General features: G+C 43.0%; 1 protein-coding gene across 1 annotated transcript in view; it reads right to left on the bottom strand.

Annotated features, from left to right (window-relative positions):
* Positions 1 to 15,788, bottom strand: part of LOC141060203 (uncharacterized) — a 148,615-nt gene extending 132,827 nt beyond the window's left edge. Inside the window, 4 exon segments of the mRNA XM_073556449.1 lie at positions 9,766 to 10,707; positions 15,190 to 15,280; positions 15,479 to 15,576; positions 15,656 to 15,788. Coding sequence (XP_073412550.1) covers positions 9,766 to 10,707; positions 15,190 to 15,280; positions 15,479 to 15,576; positions 15,656 to 15,788 — 1,264 coding nt within the window.
* Between the last annotated feature and the right edge of the window lie 330 nt (positions 15,789 to 16,118).

The following is a 16,118-nucleotide window of genomic DNA, read 5'->3' on the forward strand; positions in this document are numbered from 1 at the left end:
TATATAATGGTATACAGTTGTCCCCTTATGCTATGAGGTCAAGTAACTTTTCAAAGTGGATTATGATCCATGTAGGCCTGGACACTTGTTTATCTGCTCAATACATTTATTGTGTCCTGCTGTCTTAACTTAGTTTGATTGATTGCTAACGAGTGAGGGGAGAAAAAAAAAAAGGAAGATCTTAGACCTGGCCTGCTATATATTCAGACATAGCAGTTGGGCAGGAGACAGGTAAGACAAATAAATCTATTCGCTGTACATTTGGATTACAACAAATATATACCATATGCATTTGTACAATTTATATCCTGGCCGCTGCATTCACTCACATACACCGCCCTTGCATTAACTCTTTACACGCCATCCATATCAGCCCTTCTCTTCTTTCCTCTCCTATGTATATCACTCATGCTCTTTTCACATTGCTAAACAGCACAGATCCATTCACTCACACCATCCAACACACAAGACGCTCTCACAAATCACTTAACCATCTGCTCACTCTTTCAATCCTCCTTCTCCTAGTCGCAGGAGATATCTATCCCAACCCCGGCCCCTCATGTTATAGTAAGTCAAACCCCTCAACTGCTACACTCAGAAACACCTCTAATCTTATTAATGTTCCCTGCATGCCTTCTATCTCTTTTAATTGTGCCCTATGGAATTCTCGCTTAGTGTGTAATAAACTCTCCTTCATCCATGACTTCTTCCTTTCTGATTCTCTTAACCTTCTGGCTCTTACTGAAACCTGGATTCAGCAGTCAGACACTACCGCTGCTGCTGCTCTTTCATATGGTGGATTACACTTCTCTCATACCCCAAGATTGGACAACAGAGCAGGTGGAGGCGTTGGTCTGCTCCTATCACCGAAATGTACCTTTCAGGTTATCCCTCAAGCACCCTCACTTGTCTTACCTTCTTTTGAGGTCCATGCTGTCAGACTCTACGTCCCCTTCTCCATGCGAGTGGCGGTGGTGTATTGTCCTCCGGGCTCCTCCCATCTGTTTCAGGATCACTTTGCCACCTGGATTCCACAATATCTCTCCTGTGACATCCCCACCCTCATCATGGGAGACTTCAACATTCCCATTGCCCTTCCCCTCCCACCATCTGCTTCTCACCTTTTATCTCTAACCTCCTCTTTCGGCCTCTCACAACATACTAACTCCCCCGCACATAAAGACAGAAACTCCCTCGACTTGGTCTTCTCCCGGCTTTGCTCAGTGGATGATTTCACAAACTCCCCTCTCCCGCTCTCTGACCACAACCTTCTATCATTCTCTATCAAGAACTGCCATCCCGCTCAGGTCACCCCCACTGTCCATACTTATAGAAACATACAGGCCATTAACACCCAGAAACTTATGAAGAACTTGCAGTCATCATTGGCCCCTATCTCGTGTGATGTAAGAACCTCACATAAGCCCCAGGACAGCGAGTCTCGACACCGCTGAAGTGGAGCCGGCATGCCAGCGGAGTATGAGTGTTTTTATTTTAATGAGGCCAAACATGAGGAATGAGTTCACTGAGAAAAAAAAAAGATATATAAAGTATTTTTTGGACTATAAGATGCATCTAGGTCTTAGAGCAGGAAATTAGGAAAAAAATTAGAGCAAAAAATGTGGTCAATTCTGTACTTAATATCACCTATCGTGGTATATATGGTCCCCTCACCTTCATCCTGATACACATGGCCCCCTCATCCCTATCCTGGTATGACCCCCTCATCCCTATCTTGGCAGGAATGATCGCCCTCATCCCTATACTAGTATGCATGGTCCCATCCCTATCGTGGCATTCAGGGACTCCATCTCATCGTATTATGCATGGCCCCTCTCCTTATCCTAGTATGCCTACTATGCAGGACCCCCATCTCATCCTTGTATGTAGGGCCCCATCCTGGTATACATGGCCCTATCAGAAAACATAAAAAAAAATTGCACTTACCTACCCGGTGCTCCCTCACAGCGTCCTGCTCCGGTGCCAGCAACTGCTTTATGCTTGTAAGCAGCACATAACAGGGACGTCATGCACTGCTCACAAGCAGAGCACAGGTGCTGGAGTACTCACCGTCGTTGTTCATGGGAGATCGCGGTCAGTATTCATTGCTCTTCAGTAGCGCACAGTGTCAACCACCGGCGGTCACGTGTGCCGCTACTTAAGAGAAATGAATATTCACTGGATTCATCATTCATTCATCAGGAGACTATTTAATATTGAACTATATTAAAGAGGGACTAGACGAAGAAAACCCTAAAATCATGTATCATGTTATCCAAAACAAAAAACTAGCCACATATTGGCAGATCCCAGACCTCAAACTATATACTTCGTAAGTTTATAAGGCTGGTTTCACATTAGCGCTTTTGCACGCAGCGCATCGTGCGCATGCGCCATACGCCCCTATGTTTAACATGTAGGGTGCATGGTCTAGCACTTCCACGCGTTCATGTGCGAATTTGTGCAGGTGTGCGCCTAGACGCGTTAGACGCTACATGTTGCATTTTTTGTTCCATCCAACCTCGTAAAAAAACACATGCAATCATGTGCGCATGGAATGCACCAAAAAACACATTAGTCTATGAGGTCGCAGGCGTGCGCATGGACATGCGCCCACCTGCGCTTTTGAGCGCATGCGATTTTTGATTAAACAATGTCTAGACACTTGTTTAAACCACCCCTACACAAGAAACATTGTTTGGGGGGTAGTTTTTCAGCAAAAATTGAATGAGCCATGGCGGAACACCTTAGTCCAGATCTCCAGAGTGCTACCACTGACTCACTTCACCGCACTACCGACTTCTGCTGCATACCACAGCACGGCCACCTACATTCCAAGCACTACACCACCCCAAGTCCGAGTGCTGCTGGAGACTCCAACGCCACCACCATGGCAAGCGCTGCTTCTGTCTGGACCATCACAACTGCTTGGAGCACTGCCACCGCCACCACTCCTCCAGCCTGGACCAGCACTGCTGCCACCACTCCTCCAGCCTGGACCAGCACTGCCGCCGCCACTCCTCCAGCCTGGACCAGCACTGCCATCGCCACTCCTCCAGCCTGGACAAGCACTGCAGCCACCAATCTGCCTGCAAGGAGCAGCACTGCCACCACAAATCCTCCTGCAAGGACCAGGACTGGGAACTCAACCACCGAACAGCAGCAGCATCAACGTGGGGAACCACATTTGATTTTTGCTCCCACGCAGCCAAGGTCACCAAGCTCCAGGCAGTGAGAAACATCAAGTCGTTCACCCAGCGCTAGGCGGTCAGAAACATCAAGGCGGTCAGCCAGCTCCAGAGGGTCCAGGCAGGACACACAGACACAAAAGAGACACAAAAAAAGAAAAAAAAAAACTTTAACTGTCCCTCCCCCTCACCTCCCACTGTGTCTCAACCTGCCTCAAGTTCCATCCCTGAGCTCCTTTCCGCCCCACCTTTTGTTTCACCTTCCCCTAGAACCCCTTCCTCGCCTTCCAGCCGTTTCTCGTCTCAGCACAATGTGGAACCATCTTCCTCCATACGTTGCTCCAAATAAAAAAATTTTTTTGTTAAAAATAAATTTATGGTTTACCATAATGTTTGATTAATGTCTTTCGCCGCCTACACACACCACGTCGTACTGTCTTTGCCACTACATAGCTCCATTAATGACATGTTTCTTGTGTTAATCCTGGAGATATGTGTAGTCAAAACCACAAATATATGACTTGTACTTTCACCTCCAGTCTCTTCAGTCTGCTAATATTGCACAGACTGAATAGAGGATGGTGTTGAGTGCAAGGCACTATTGTTACCTTGCCAGGTATCAAAGAGTGAAATGAGGATTGGTGTTTTACCATCCTCATTTCACTCTTTGTGACACAAGGCCAGGGGATTCTAGCTATACCTTGTAATGAAATACATCCTCTATTCATGTGTAGTGAATAAACTGAGATGATGGAGAAAATACACGTCATATGCACAATACCCTGGCCTTGTATCATAAGTATTTATCACACCTGGGCAGGTGAATACACATGAGTTAACCTGCAGCGTTGCTTCAGTCTGCATTATCTATTGCACGCAGACTGGAGCGATGCTGGAGTTTAAATCATGTGTATTCAACTGCCCAGGTGTGATAACTTCACCATGACACCAGGCCTGGGGATTGTAGAACTTGTATAAACTTTATCATCGTTATAGTCTGCGTTCATACTAAAGCCACAGTGGAGATCCTATATTAATATTTATTCTCACATGGTCAGGTGTCATAAACAGTGAAGGATGCTATTGCATCCATAAATCACTATTTGTAACATCAGGCCATGTGATACAAATATGTATTATCTCCACTGTCGCTGCACATTGAACACAACCTGTAGAGCTAATACACGTCATACAACTTAATACAGCTTGAAGAAGCTGCAGCGTAAGGTGCGTAGGGGCGGCAGGCTGGGGCAGCACTCTACCTCATGTAAGTTAATTACAGCACCTTAAATTGTTTGACTTCTCTATGCATCTCACACTTTTGATGGTGGGTAATCCCCACTATGCTGTGCACTCCTTGTTCATGCTATTTATGCTAATAGGCTAATCTTGAACTTTATATTTATGGTAGTGGGCTAATCCCCGCTCTTGTGTGCACTCTTTACTTATGCTAATTTTGCTAATGAGCGAGTTATATACTGTATGTAGTATAGCACTGATGCACTTTTTTTTTTTAGCACTAGAACACTTTATCCCGTTTTCCACTTGTGGTTAAATTGCCTATAGTAGGTTATAAAATTAAACAGGGTTTTTTTCTGTCATTTTTTCTTGTGGTTTAGTAAGATTTTTTACTGATTGTCTACATCTGTTAAGGTGCAGTTGTTGTTACTTATGCCCATATATGCCTGCATTAGCAGTGATGCTGTTTTTTAATTCTTTTGTAATACAATTTATTTGGTTTTGCAAAAACTCTGTATCCCTAGTTCCTGCATAATTGTCTCGACAAAGCGAATTCGGTGTATTATGTTGAATTTTGAGTTGTGCTATAAATTTTGGTTCCTATGATTGGGGAATTTTTTTGTGTTTAACGTCATACAACTTGTGTGTATGTAGTCACCTGGCCAGGAGTGCTAGTAAATTAATGATGTACAAAACACAGCATCATGAATTCACAAGTACACCTGGGTAGGTGACTATTGTGTTGGAGTGTATAAAAAAAAAAAAGAGTGCACTCAGAACCGGTATCCAAACAAGTTTTTTATTAACATACACACTTTGTTACACCAATTGATCTTGCCATTCCACACGTCCTACATCAGAGATAAAGTAGGCTGCAAATTGGTCCCTCATTTGGTCAACTTCAACTGATGACCTGAGAGGGTGCTGAGTGAATTCAGGCAGTGGGATTGCAGCTGGTTCTTCGAGTTCAAAGTTAGGGTGCTCTTTAGCCATAACAAAATTATGAAGAACCACACAGGCCTTCACCACCTCATCCACTGTTTCCAGCTTTAGATTAATGGCTGTGCTCATAATGCACCATCTGGAGACAATACCAAAAGCGCACTCTAGTTTTTCGGGCCCTGGTCAGTTTGTAATTAAAGATTTTTTTTTAGTGTGGTCCAAGTCACGACTGGCGTAGGGTTTCAGCAGGTTTTGGCACATTTGGAATGCCTCATCCCCAACCATTACAAATGGCTGTGGCAGACCTTTGGTGTGGGGAAGTGGCCGTGGCATGGGGAAATTAAAATGGTTGCCAATCTACGGCCCATGTCAGAGTTCTTAAAAGCCTGAGTCATTCCCCCGGCCAAATGCCCCACCGCAACAAACAGACAGTCTGCATCCGCAATGGCCATGAGTACTGTTGAAAAGTACTTTCTATATAGTACTCAGAGCCTGTTCTTTTGGGTTTTATTATCCGGATGTTTCCCATCCACAGCTCCCAAACAGTTGGGGAAATTGCAGACTGTCCAGAATCTTTCAGCGATTTCCATCCACTTTTCCGCAGTGGGCAGGGGCATAAATTCTGGACAGAGAACATCCCACAAAGGTGTCTGCAACTATTCCCAACAAGGTGGATATTCCAATCCGGTACTGGAAGTGGAGTGAAGATAGGCTCTCTCCAGTACCAGGAATCTGCGAAACAGAGAAAGAACAAAAATTAATATTTACACTGTGTTCCAAATTATTATGCAAAAAATATTTCCTCATATGTTCTCTAAATTCACCTATATGAATTGCAGTCATTGTTATTTTCCAGTCATCTACTATTCTAGTATAATTGCAATGTTTCTGAACAAACAGCCTATGAAACCAGTATATTTTTAAAAATAATAAACACTCAAAATGCATGTTCCAATTATGCACAGCCGATTTTTCAACTTTTTTATTTTTATTTTGAACAAAAAAATGGTCAATTGTGAAATTATCGCATTATCAGCTTATTACAAAATGAAATCAAACAGTTTTCAAGTCAAAACTTTATTCTCGGTGATGTTACATTTGCACATAGGACCCCTTGTTCGAAAGAAGCTTCTGAAACTCTCTCGTCCATTGAATGTCAGTTTTTGGATGGTTTGTGCTTCAATTGTTTTGCCTGTGGACAGAATACCCTCCCAGAGCTGTTGCTTAGATGTGAACTGCCTCCCGCCATCATAGACACTCTTTTTGATGATTCTCCAGAGGTTCTCAATGGGGTTGAGGGCAGGGGAAGATGGTGGCCACACCATAAGTTTGTCCTCTTTTATGCCCATAGCAGCCAGAGATGCAGATGTGTTATTTGCAGCATGAGACGGTGCATTATCATGCATGAAAATGATCTTGCTGCCGAAAGCTCGGTTCTTCCTCTTGAACCATGGCAGGAAGTGCTGCTTTAGAAACTCCACATAGATTATGGAGTTCATCTTTACCCCTTCAGGGATCCTAAAGGGGCCGACAATCTCTCTCCCCATGATTCCAGCCCAAAACATTACTCCACCTCCTCCTTGTTGGCGCCTTAGCCGTGTTTTCATGGGGTGTCCATCAACCAGCTATCCTCCACTCCATCCATCTGGAACATCGAGCGTTGCACAGCACTCATCGGTGAACAAAACAGTTTGGAAGTCAGTCTTCATGTATCGTTTGGCCCACTAGAGCCGTTTCTGCTTGTGTGCAGTGGATAGAGGTGGTCGACAGGATGGCTTACGCACAGCTGCAAACCTCTGAAGGACCCTGCATCTTGTTGTTCAAGGGATGTTGGAGGCACCAGCAGCTTCAAAAACTTGTCTGCTGCTATGACAAGGCATTTTTGCAGCTGCTCTTTTAACCTGACGCAATTGCCTGTTGGAAAGAGTCCTCAATTTTTCCTTATCAGCAGGCACACGTGTGTGCTGGGAATAAGCTACATACTTCTTGATTGTGAGATGATCACGATGAAGTGTCTTGGCAATGTTGATTGTAGTCATGCCTTGACCTAAATACTCCACAATTTGTTGCTTCTCAGCAGCCGACACATCCTTTTTCTTTCCCATTTTGGCAAAAAATGTAGGCTTGCTTAATAATGTGGAACAGCCTTCTTAAGTAGCCTTTCCTTTATTTGGACACACCTGCCAAACTAATTTCCACAGGCATCTGCAATTGCTTTCAGTGATATAAAGAGCCCTGACACACATCGCCATCAATGAGTTTAATTGACAAACAAAAAAATTCTAACCTTATCACTCCTAAACTCTTTTTGCATAATAATTTGGAACACAGTTTAGGTCTAGGCTTTTTAAAACAATAACATAAAAAAGCATTAGTACCTGGCATAACAATAATTCAGCAGGCTTTTGTTTAATACATGGCAGAACAAAAACAATTATGCAGGCATTGGTTTGTAAATATTACGTACCGTAATGTTACCAGGAGCCGTTCCTCAGGAAGAATCGTACGACGGAGCTGTGTGTCCTGTCTCCGAATGGCTTCTTGAACACGATCAAGCAAATTCATGAAGCTTTCTTGGGACATCCGGGTATAGTCAGTAAATTTCTCTGGGTTTCGCTGGAGTTCGCTGTAGAGGGTGTGGTGCGCTCCACGGCTCTCCCGGAGTTCAATACTCGGATGTATCCACAAACGCCGCCGCTGCCGTCTTCGCTGTGTCTCTCTCTCTCCCCTTTGTTGCTGGCAAGCAAATGCAAAAGCCTGAGCCAGCGCGATGTCCAAATCCAAGTTAAAGTGAAAACTCTTCCAACGCAGATCCATGTTCACAAAGGAAAAAGCAAGCAAATCTGAAGAATTTAGCTGTAAACAGTGTCTATATAAAGAATTCCCAGGTCATGTGTCCCATTGGTGGAGTATGTTTCAAGAATTTTTCCAGGATTTTCCCCCTGTGAAATGGGACATCTAGACAACGCATCTGCATAAAAAATGCAAACGCATGCAAAAACGCATGAAATCACATACAAACGCTGCATTTTTGTCGTCATGCGCACACTGATGCGTCGAAAAAAAAAAATCGCTGCGTTTACATGCGTTTGCAAGCATTTTTTCATTGCGTTTCAAGTGCGCCCGAAACGCTGAGCAAAAAGGCGCAAATGTGAAACTAGCCTTAGCCACTCCAGTCCCAGGAATAGATAGTATATGAAAATACCGTATAAACCCCTCAGAGAACACAACTTTCAGAGATAATTTCCATATTCATACTAAATAATGGCACAGATCTCCCAGACATTATGACTGCACATAACCCTAGTCTTTATACCGATATTGCACTCATTCCCTGACAGACCGCAGCATGGCCATTAGTTAGAAGCTGCAAATGATCCTTGGAGCAGGTAAGATTTCCCTGAGTGGTACATATTGGGCCGTCTGAAGACTGAGTTTAGTCTGGACAATTTGTCTGCACTACTAATTAACAGCTGTTACATTACCAAACTAGGGCAGTCCCTATAGGAGAAAACACAAGAATTATACTGTATTGTCACATACTATCTATTCCTGACACTGGAGGGGCTTATAAACTTACACAGTATATAGTCTGAGGTCTGGGATCTGCCAATATGTGGCTAGTTTTCTGACTGTTTCGGATAACATGATTTTAGTTTTTTTTTTGTCTAGTCTCGCTTGAATATAGGTCGATATTAAATAGTCTCCTGATGAGTCATCTTTTTATTGAGGACGATGAAACCCGTAGAAATGAGAGGCTTGGAGAGTGAGTATGTATACATCACCTCACCCTATATACTGAGATGTGGGGTACATGTTTTTTCTATTAGTCACCTATTGACTAACCTTCAGGGGGTGAATTATGGGTATAGTTTTACATTTGGAATTAATCAAGTTTAGTTTTATCCTTTGTCAGCAAACATGAGGAATGACAAGAGACAACCCATTTAAGAAGATTCAATTTTGGTTAAAACTATTCCAAGACTATGAACATAAAAAGTCTTCTCCCCTATGTGACATCTCTGATGTTTATTAACAGGTGATTTCCAAGTAAAATATTTCCCACATTAAGAAAATGAAAAAGGCTTCTCCTCTGTGTGACTGCTCTGATGGCGATCAAGAAGCACTTTCTGGTTAAAATATTTCCCACATTAACATGAAAAAGGCCTCTCTGTGTGAGTTCTCTGATGCTTAACACAATCTGATTTCTTGCTAAAACATTTCCCACATTCTGAACATGAAAAAGGCTTCTCACCTGTGTGACTTCTATGGTGATTAACCAAATCTGATTTCCGGTAAAAACATTTCCCACATTCTGAACATGAAAAAGGCTTCTCCCCTGTGTGACTAATATGGTGATAAACCAACTGTGATTTCCGGTTACAACATTTCCCACATTCTGAACATGAAAAAGGCTTCTCCCCTGTGTGACTTCTATGGTGATAAACCAATTGTGATTTCCGGTTAAAACATTTCCCACATTCTGAACAGAAATAAGGCTTCTCTCCTGTGTGGGTTCTTTGGTGTTCATCAAGATCCCTTTTCTGGCTAAAACATTTCCCACATTCTGAACAGGAAAACGGCTTCTCCCCTGTGTGAGTTCTCTGGTGCTTAACCAAATCTGATTTCTGGCTAAAGCATTTCCCACATTCTGAACAGGAAAAAAGCTTCTCACCTGTGTGAGTTCTATTGTGATTAACCAAATTTGATTTCCAGTTAAAACATTTCCCACATTCTGAACAGGAAAAAGGCTTCAACCCCGTGTGACTGCTCTGATGTCTAACAAGAATCGCTTTGCGGCTAAAACATTTTCCACATTCTGAACAGGAAAAAGGCTTCTCCCCTGTGTGAATTTTTCGGTGCCTAACCAATTGTGATTTATCGATAAAACATTTCCCACATTCAGAACATGAAAAAGGCTTCTCCCCTGTGTGAGATCTCTGGTGAATAACAAGACCCCTTTTCTGGTTAAAACATTTCCCACATTCTGAACATGAAAAAGGCTTCTCCCCTGTGTGAGTTCTTTGGTGTTTAACAAGATTCCCTTTATGGTTAAAACATTTCCCACATTCTGAACAGGAAAATGACTTCTTTGCTTTAAGAGCAGTTTGTTTTTTAATGCCTCTTTTGTGACTTTGATTTTCCTTAGGAGTCAGTAATGAAACAGAAGATGGGACCTGTTTCATAGGATCAGATAACAGATCTTTGCTGTGAATGGATGATGATATATCTGGAATAATAGCAATCACTTCGGTTGTATCTTGTAGGATCTCAAGATCATCAGATTTAAAAATTGAAGATGTCAGCAGTCCCTCTGATCTCCTGGTACAGTCATCTGCTAAGATAAAAAAAAAATTAATAAAATATCCTTGAGTTTTCTATTTTTGAACATTTCTACTTAAAGTGTCCTTAAAAATGGCAAGCTATGTAAAAAACTTTATTTACCAAGACAATGACAGTTCACAGTCTAATAGAAAACCTTGTTGGATGAGCCAGTAGTGTGTGGTCAACTGTTTGCTCATTCTGCCTCCCAAATATTGAATAAAAAGAAACCAATCAATGTTATGTAGGCGAAAATAATACCAATTCTCATCTCACAAAAAATAAGTCCCCACTCAGGTCCATCATCTGTCAATGGAAAAACAGATAAGGCAGGTTAGAGTTAATGCTATAGTTAGGGTGAGTGTTTGGGCTAAAGTTAGGGTTAGTTATGCTAAAGTTAGGGTTACTGTTAGGCTAAAGTAATGGTTAGGGTTTATTCTAAACTTGTGATTAGGCTAAAGAATTAGGCTTTTCTCAATTGTCTCCCCAATAATTTGGTCACGTCAGAGTTTTCTATTTCTGTAAAAAAAAAACAAAACAAATAAAATGGCCGGTCAGTATTATAGCGCAGAGGAGGCTTATGCACTTTTATGTTCTGACAGCGAAGAAAGTGCAGTGTCAGATGGAGATGAGGATTTCGAGGGCTTTAGTAGCAGCGACAGTGATAGCTCAGAAATGAGCAGTGATTCTGGTCCATCCTCACACACAAGGACCAGTACAACAAGAAGGACAAATAGCGCTTCTGGAGAAATGTCTCCAACTCAGGGAACAATGCCCAGTACTAGCGCTGTCCCTAGTGCTCGTGAATTGGCGCACACCAATGTCCAAGGGGCTTTGCCTCTTGATGTAGCATTTCCCAGATGGGAGGCTTCGGATTCGGCTACTCCATTCATCCCTAATTTTAAAGCCATTCCTGGTATAAATGTGGAGGTGGAACATTTTGGACCAATTAATTTTTTAAATTTGTTTCTGACAGATATCTTGCTAGAGCATGTTGTCCTACAAACAAATTTATATGGGTCCCAATTCATCAGCCAGAATCCACGATCTTATTATGCTAGGCCAAATTTATGGACACCAACAAATGTCCTAGAAGTGAAAACATTTTTAAGACTTACATTCGCTATGGGGCTTGTTAAAAAAATGAGCATTCGGTCCTATTGGTCAAACTGCCCTGTTTAAGCCACCACTATGTTTTCTGCCATTCTTCCTAGGACCCGTTATGAGATGCTCATGAGATTTTGGCATTTTAATGACAATAGTCAATGCCTGCCCAGAAATGTCCCAGAACATGACAGGCTATTCAAAATCAGACCCATCATCGAAGACTTGACAGAAAAGTTCTTAAAGCTCTACACCCCAACAGAAAACAATTCCATTGATGAGTCCCTTGTGACTGCACCTCAAGCAATTTATTCCTTCTAAGAGGGCAAGATTCAGAATAAAGCTCTATAAAATGTGCGAGAGTTCAACCGGATACACATCAGCTTTTCACATTTATGAGGGGAAAGATAGACAACTAAACCCACCAGGAGGCCCTACTTATCTGGGGACATCTGGAAAAATCGTTTGGGAGCTGATAACTTCATTTTTACAAGAAGGCTATAATCTGTATGTTGACAACTACTACACCAGCATACCTTTATTTAAAAGTCTGGTTGAACATAACATAGGGGCTTGTGGGACCATTCGCAAAAACCGTCAGGGGTTTCCACAATCACTGGTCAACAAAAAGTTCTGAAAGGGGCCGTCATGGGCTTTACGCAATGGAGAGCTGCTTGCCCTTAAGTATAAGGATAAAAAAGATATTTTTATCCTGCGCTCGATCCACACAGATGCCACAAGGGCCACTGCAGACCAACAGGGATCCACTACTCCAAAACCTGTGCCCATCATTGCCAGCCTTATGCCTCCATGACTGCTTTACAATCTTCCACACAGAACCACGTTTTTCAACTGTTTTGACATTCAAGCATTTGGATTATTCAGTGACAGACACATTTGAGTAGAGCTGACTTAATTTCCGGGGGTAGGTGGGGGGAGGTCTCCAGAGACACAAGCTGGGCACAATATATTGGGCACTACAATGAAATTTTTGCAATTTTTGCTCTGAAACTTCTACTACGTGTTTCTGGAAATCATCCATGTAGTGAAAATGGTCACTATATCCATAGATGAATTCCCAGAGGGGTGTCATTTCCAAAATGGGGTCACTTCAGGGGGGATTCTGTTGTTCTGGCACTTAGCGGCTCTCCAAAGTGCCATAACAGCAGAATTCCCCCTGAAGTGACCCCATTTTGGAAATGACACCCCTCTGCGAATTCATCTATGGGTGTAGTGACTATTTACCTATCTACCTATTTTCCAATGTAATATCTGGGGTTAAAACAACATTTTAGTCGTAAAAATGTACCATATTATTCGGACTATCAGACGCACTTTTTCCCAAATATTTTTTGGGAGAAATGGGGGTGCGCCTTATAGTAGGAATATACTTACAAATGCTGCAGTGGTGCTCTGTGCTGCATGGAGGGCTCCGCCGGCATTTTGTCAAAGCCCAGAGGGCCCTGCAGCTCCATTGCTGCGATGTGGTGGTCTCCATAAAAATGGCCGCTGTGGGCGACTCATGCTCAGATTCAGATCTCGTCCCGAGATCTGAATCTGAGCATGCACCTCCCCCAGCTACCATTCTCCAAGAGGCCACCGCATCGCAGCAGTGGAGCTGCAGGGGCCTCCAACTTTGACAAAATGGCGGCGGAGCCCTCCGCACAGCATTGAGTGCCGCTGCTCCAGCATAGAGTGCTGCTGCCGCCCCAGCACAAAGCACCGCTGCCGCACCAGCCTGGGATGGGATTTTCCGGAGCCACCGCACCAGCCTGGACCACCGAACAACCTATGTGACCACTCTTGCACCTGTGCTGATCCCTGGTAAGCTGAATTCGGACTGGAAGACGGACCCCCATTTGGCACTTTTTTCCCCCTATTTTCCTTTTGAAAAGTTGGGGTGCATCTTATGGTCCAAAAAATACAGTAATAATTTTTTCTTCACTGCCCAATGGTATAATTTTCTATGGAACAGCTGTGGTGTCAGTATGCTCACTGCACCACTAGAATTCATTCAGGGAAGTATTTGGTAAAATGCAGTCACTTTTGGGGGCTTATGCTGTTCTGGCGCCTCAGGGGCTCTGACAATGTGACATGTCACCCACAAACAATTCCAGCAAAATCTGCTCTCCAATACGGCGCTCCTTCCTTTCCAAGCTCTGCCATGCGCCCAAACAGTGGTTTCCCTTTTTATTTCCACTGCTCTACATTATGAACTTCTGTGAAGCACCTGTGGGTTCAAAATGCTCAATACACATCTGGATAAGATCTCTAAGGGGTCTAGTTTCCAAATTGGGGTCACTTGTTGGGAGTTTCCACTGTTTAGGCACATCAGGGGCTCTGCAAATGCGACATGGCAACCGCTAATTATTCCAGCATATTTTACATTACAAAAAATGAGAATTTGCAAAACAAAATGTATCGTCCATTTTCTCCTGATACCCCTGCGAAAGTAAAAAAAAAAATTAGGTGTAAAGGAAAATTTTTGTGAAAGAAAAGTAAATGATTATTTTTTCCTTCCACTTCCATTCATTCCTGTGAAGCACCTGAAGGGTTAATAAACTTCTTGAATGTGGTTTTGAGCACCTGGAGGGGTGCAGTTTTTAGAATGGTGTCACTTTTGGGTATTTTCTATCATATAGACCCCTCAAAGTGACTTCAAATGTGATGTGGTCAGTAAAAATAAAATGGTGTTGTGAAAATGAGAAATTGCTGATCAACTTTTAACCCTTATAACTTCCTAACAAAAAAAATTGATATAGTTGATATAGAGGCTACTGTGCAGGCGCCGCCATCACCGGTGACATTTTAATGGATGTAATTTTTTTCTAAGCCTCCCAATAGCCACAATATTATAGTCATTATCACCAATAATATCAATGCTATTATATGCATTATGTAATAATGGGGGCAGGTCAGTGAGGGATCAGCGACCTGTCATGAGCCAATACAGAGGAATATGTAATCAGAGCACCACATAAAGCCCCGCCCACAGCCCCGCCCCAGAGCACGAGAATCTCATTAACTGAAAACTACAAATACAGATTACACAACAGTAAACCAGAGTTGCCCTCATTTATGGTGGATCATTGGAGCTACTATGGATCCTGAGCAGAAGATCAGAGAAAATAATATTGCTCCCCATTTCAGGAGAGATTGTGCAGTAATCTGAATTCCTTAGGATCAAAAACAATGTAATTGGTTGTAAGTTCTATAGAAAAGGGATTTCACTGCCCAAAGTTATTTGAACAGTTTAGGGTGGAGGAGAATGTTTTGGTCTAGAGGCAAAATGGTGATCATGGTAATACGGCCGGACTACACCACCGATAAAGCAGCCACAGCCGGTGACTGAGAGGAATCTGTGACTTCTCTGCATTCAGTGGTTACTACTCACCTGGGTAGTCATATGTGGGAATCTCCTCTTTACACCGCTCATCATCTCTCACATATGTCTCTGTAGTATTAATATGGGTCAGATCTTCACCCTGAAACAAATATTGTAAAAGTCACCGACAGATGGAGAAGTCCCATCTATGATCAGCTCTAATCCTGCCATCTCCACCGCTCTCATTACACAAGTATAAAACATATAATACTGGTGGATAAAACAAGACTGAGCACAAGACCTTCACAGCCGTCTACACATCATAGGGGGGATCGCCTGACACCTTCTCTCCATCTACCTGATGATCCTGAGGAGCACTGGGATCTTCTTGCTTACAGTCCTGTGGAAGAAGAGGACGGGGACATCTCTCTGGTGTTGTCCTCTTAGTGGATAGATCTGGAGGAACCACATACAGGGACTGAATTCATTCTCTACATACAGATAATTATAGGCCGTGTGTATTTAGTCCTATTACCTGGAGATGTGAGGGGCTGGGGAACCTCCATTATGACGTCCTTGTACAGATCTCTGTGTCCTTCTAAATACTCCCACTCCTCCATGGAGAAATAGACAGCGACATCCTGACACCTTATAGGAACCTGACACATACAATGATACAGTCATCCCCCCGATCCCTTCATAGTGTTACTGTATAATGTCCCAGCATTCCCAGCAGTGTCACCTCTCCAGTCAGCAGCTCAATCATCTTGTAGGTGACTTCTAGGATCTTCTGGTCATTGATGTCCTCATGGATCAGGGGGTGAGGTGGAGGCCCCGTGATCGGGCTCAGGGGTCTTCCACATCCCTGAGACATAGGGTCCTGACAGCGATCACTAGAGGTCTTCTTTACCACTGTGTAATCCTGGTTATGGAGAGACACATTAATAAATCTCACTACAGACATTTCCAGAGTCCTCACCTCTCCAGTTCTGTCCATC

The sequence above is a fragment of the Dendrobates tinctorius genome, unplaced genomic scaffold (assembly GCF_039654945.1).
Source record: "Dendrobates tinctorius isolate UK_male_01 unplaced genomic scaffold, ASM3965494v1 ptg000233l, whole genome shotgun sequence".
Classification (NCBI taxonomy): domain Eukaryota; kingdom Metazoa; phylum Chordata; class Amphibia; order Anura; family Dendrobatidae; genus Dendrobates; species Dendrobates tinctorius.